The sequence below is a fragment of the Lynx canadensis genome, chromosome A1, assembly GCF_007474595.2.
Source record: "Lynx canadensis isolate LIC74 chromosome A1, mLynCan4.pri.v2, whole genome shotgun sequence".
Lineage (NCBI taxonomy): Eukaryota > Metazoa > Chordata > Mammalia > Carnivora > Felidae > Lynx > Lynx canadensis.
This window is the reverse complement of record NC_044303.2, coordinates 136,811,729-136,816,165: the sequence shown is the minus strand read 5'-3', so window position 1 is coordinate 136,816,165 and position 4,437 is coordinate 136,811,729. Positions and strand designations below refer to the sequence as shown.

At 36.1% G+C, this 4,437-nt stretch overlaps 1 protein-coding gene across 1 annotated transcript; it reads right to left on the bottom strand.

Moving 5' to 3' along the window:
• Positions 1-243: 243 nt before the first annotated feature.
• LOC115505126 (protein kish-A-like) lies at positions 244-480 on the bottom strand. The gene has a single exon (XM_032594924.1). The coding sequence runs from the start codon at positions 460-462 to the stop codon at positions 244-246; it is 219 nt and encodes a 72-aa protein (XP_032450815.1). The 5' UTR covers positions 463-480.
• Between the last annotated feature and the right edge of the window lie 3,957 nt (positions 481-4,437).

Sequence of the window (4,437 nt, the reverse complement as noted above, 5' to 3'; positions counted from 1 at the left end):
ATGTTGTAGTGACAATAATGAGGCTGATTGCTACAGACATGTTAAACTCTGAGTGTTAAATGCTTACATCTTATTTTTTCAGAACATTGATCCAACAACAAAGATAGACAACAGCAGCTGAAAATTTATCTCATTCAATGTTCTAAGATAAAAGAGCTAACCATTCATTCCATTATTTTCTGCAGATAAATCCTTTTTTCATACTGAAATCTGATAGCAATTAAATTATGATATTTTCCCAGGCTACTGTATGAAGAGGAAGCTGAAGGCCATCACTATACAGCATACTGCAACATAAAGACTCTTCTGTTCACCAATTCTGGAGCATTTCCAAAATATACCCAACAATCCAGTTTTATTTCTGTCCAGGAGGCTGTGTGCCAAGGATGGGATATAAGCACAGGAATATATAAGCAGCAAGATTACAGTCAACCGACTCTGAAAATTAAAAATGGCAGACATAGTGAGGCCGGCAAAGCCCCAGTCACATCCCCTTCAGAATATTTTGTTGAGAATTTCTTCATAATTTCCGTTATGTAATATATCCAAGATTGTACAAGCCAACTTTATAATGTATGACATCATAAAGCAACTAGACCTATCAGATCACTTTAAGAACACATTGCCCAAAAGTAGCAAACAATCTTATCAAGTACACATGGAACATTCTCCAGAAGACACCATACATTAAGCTGTAAAATGAGCCTCAATAAATCAACAAGATTGAAAATAGATTATGTTCTCCAACTATAGTGGAATGAAATAGAAATTGATGACACAAGGAAATTTGAAGAATTTGTAAGTGCAGAAATTAAATAACACACTCTTAAATAACCAATGGGTCAAAAAAGAAATCACCACAAAGGAAATTAGAAAATAACTTAAGATGAGTGAAAATAAAAACACAGCATATAAAAATTTGTTGAATGGAGATAAAGCAGTGCTCAGAGGGAAATTTATAGTAGTAAATACCTATATTTTTTTTAAATTTAATTTCAGATAAATAAATAATCTTCAATTGTAAGGAACTGAAAAAAAAAGAGCAAACTAAACCTAAAGCAAGAAGAAAGAGGAAATAATAGAGCAGAAGTTATTGAAAGAGAATAGAAAGACAACAGAAAATCAATGAAACCAAAAGCTGCTTCTTTGAAAATATCAACAAATTGACAAATATTTACCTTGACTGACCAAGAAAAAAGAGAGAACTCAAATTTCTAAAATCAGGAATGAAACATGAACTATAAATTACCCAATTTAAAAAAATGAAACGATTATAAAGAAATACAATGAATGATTGTATGAAACAAATTGTATAAAAGAAATGAAATGGACAATTCCCTAGAAACACTCTCACTACTGAAACTGACTCAAGAAGAAAAATACACAATCTGAGTACACCCATAACAAGTAAAGAGATTGAATTAGTATCAGAAACTACCCACAAAGCCCAAGACCAAATGGCTTCAATGTTGAATTCTATCCTATGTTTAAAGAAGAATTAACATCAGTATTTCACAAACTCTTCCAAAAGTTTGCAGAGTAAAAAACGCTCCCCAACTAATCGTATGAGACCAGTCTTGTCCTGATACCAAAACCACAGTCATGGCACAAATACAAACAAACAAAAACAAAGCTAAAGACAACATCTCTTATGAATAGAAGTGCAAAAATCCAACAAAATACTAACAAACTGAATCCAGCAACATATAAAAGGGATTATGCACCATGACCAAGTGGGAGTCATTCCAAAAATGCAAGGTTGGTTTAATATCTGATAATCAACCAATGCCATACACTCTATTAACAGTAAAAACCTAAAACCACATGATTATGTCAATTACTGCAGAAAAACATTTGACAAGGGGTGCCTGGGTGGCTCAGTCCCTTAAGTGCCCGACTTCCGCTGAGGTCATGATCTCATGGTCCCGTGGGTTCGAGCCCCGCGTCGGGCTCTGTGCTGACAGCTCGGAGCCTGGAGCCTGTTTCAGATTCTGTGTCTCCCTCTCTCTCTGACCCTCCCCCGTTCATGTTCTGTCTCTCTCTGTCTCAAAATAAAACGTTAAAAAAAAAAACCATTTGACAATGAGGGTGATGGATATATTTACAGCATAGATTGTGATTATGTTTCCATGTGTGTATACTTATCTCCAAATACACCAGGCTGTATGCATTAAATATTTACAGCTTTTTGTTAGTCAACATTACCTCAAGAAATTGAAAGCCAATTTCTCTTTCATGATAAAAAAAAAAAAAGAGACTCAAGAAATAAAGATGGAAGGGAACCTCTTCAACCTGAGAAAGAGCATCTTTAAAAAAGCTACACAAACATCACACTTAATAGTGAAAGACTGAATGCTTTCCCCTACAATTAAGGAAAAAAGAGATGTCCACTCTGACCACTTCTTTTTTTTTTTACGTTTATTTATTTGTTTTGAGAGAGACAGTGTGTGCACGCGAGTGGGGTAGGGGCAGAGAGAAAGAGAGAGAGAATCCCAAGCAGACTTTGCTCTGTCAGCACAGAGCCCTACACAAGGCTCCATAGCATGAACTGTGAGATCATGACCTAAACAGAAATAAGTAGTTGGACACTTAACCAACTGAGCCACACAGGTGCCCCTGACTCTGACCACTTCTGTTCAGTGTTGTTCTAGAGGCAAATATATCTGGGCAACAGAAATTAACAGCATCAAGACTGTAAAGGAAGAAGTAGAACTATATTCAGAGATAACATGATCTCATATGCAGAAATTCCTAAGGAACGCAAAAGAAACTCCAAACATAATAAAAACCACAGAATCGCAGGCTTTTATAGGGCAAATTTTATGGTATGTGAATTATTAAATTGAGAACATTTAGCATATAGTAATTTTTGAGCAGACTCAACAATGACACCATCGCATAGATCAATGACACACAAAGGGATTTGATATCTTATCTATCCCTGGATCATGTATTCATCTTTCTCAATTAAAAAATACTGAAGTCACTCAGGATGAATTATCTTATTTACTCCACTGGATGTCTCTTTCAAACTGAAAGGGCAATATATACTTGTATTGCCTTTTATTATGCACCAAAAATTAAAAAATTCCTAGAAGTACCAAATAAAAACCCTATAGTATTCTTCTCACCCATGACCCTCCCTCCTACCACCACCACTCCTTGAAGACAATGAATATTAATAGTTCAATGTCCACACTCTTCCCCATGTTCATCTCAATGCACACACATGAAAATATTCACACAAATAAAAGGTTTTTTCCTCTGATTTTTCTACATACATTTCTCTCCCACTTACTTCATGGTGGCCTTTCCTAATGGTCAGTGCCTATAAACCATAACTCCTCCTTGTTAAAGCCACACAACATTCCAGAAATATGGACATACCACAGTTAATCCAAGCACTCTCTGGTGACAGGATTCAAATTCTTTCCTTTTTTTTTTTTTTTTTTTTTTTTGGCATTCAATGTATTTCTTTACACATATACTTACAAATCAATTCTTTTACTTATGTATGATAAAATTGTCCAATCCAGATTTTAAAGATGCAGAAAAACATGACTTTGCTTAGCAAGAAAGAAAAAAAAAAGGTCATTATGTTTCACTAAACATCCTGCTTGGTGGAAGGGGGGAAACATTTATTTCTCAGTTCTGAGTCACAGCCCTGTGAATAGGTTAGATTTTGTTTGCAAATACATAAACAAAATACAAATTACAAGTGCTCACCAAACAAGGCGTCTTGTAATAGGGGCAAAGGGTGTGTCACAAGAAACACATTTCCTGGTGCAGGAAAATGAGCTGCAGAGGAAGGAAGCAGCCCAGGGAAACAGTGCTGGACCAAGCTTTATGCTTTGACTGCAAAACTCCCCTGACAACAACGAATCCAACAGGATTCCTGGGTTCAGGGCTCAGGTTAGGTTTGTGGTTAGGCTTAGGTTAGAACCATGAGTCATTTCAGACCACTGTTCCCCTTATTTACTGCTCTACTTTGCGCCTTCTCTTGGTTGACTGGAACAGTTTTTTCAAGAAGGAAATGTGGATGCTGTGATCCCCCTGCCCTTAGCTATCTAAAAATAGTTTCCTATTGCCCTGCTTCACAAAAAGACAACTTGACTTATTTTAAATGTCTGGGTCACAGCCTTTTCTTCTTCCAAATCCTGTACATACAGCAGCCTTAAAAGCCTTCCAGCTAACAGTGTTGCTGAAGACAACCTATTTTCGTTTCTTTGCTAGTGTCATTACAAGATATGAGACATCCTCATATTTGTGTGAGCATGTACACAGAATATAAACATAGTAAACTGAAGAAGCACTCTCTGTCATTAAAATGCCAGCAGCTAAACTGTCTCATCTGATATATTCTCAGTTTACTGATGTGAGAAGACAAGGAATGAACTCCACATGAACTATGCCTACAGCAATATGACCATTACATCA

Coding starts and splice junctions, on each gene's coding strand:
- LOC115505126 (XM_032594924.1), bottom strand. CDS start 462: ATGTCTGCCATTTTTAATTTTCAGAGTCGGTTGACTGTAATCTTGCTG.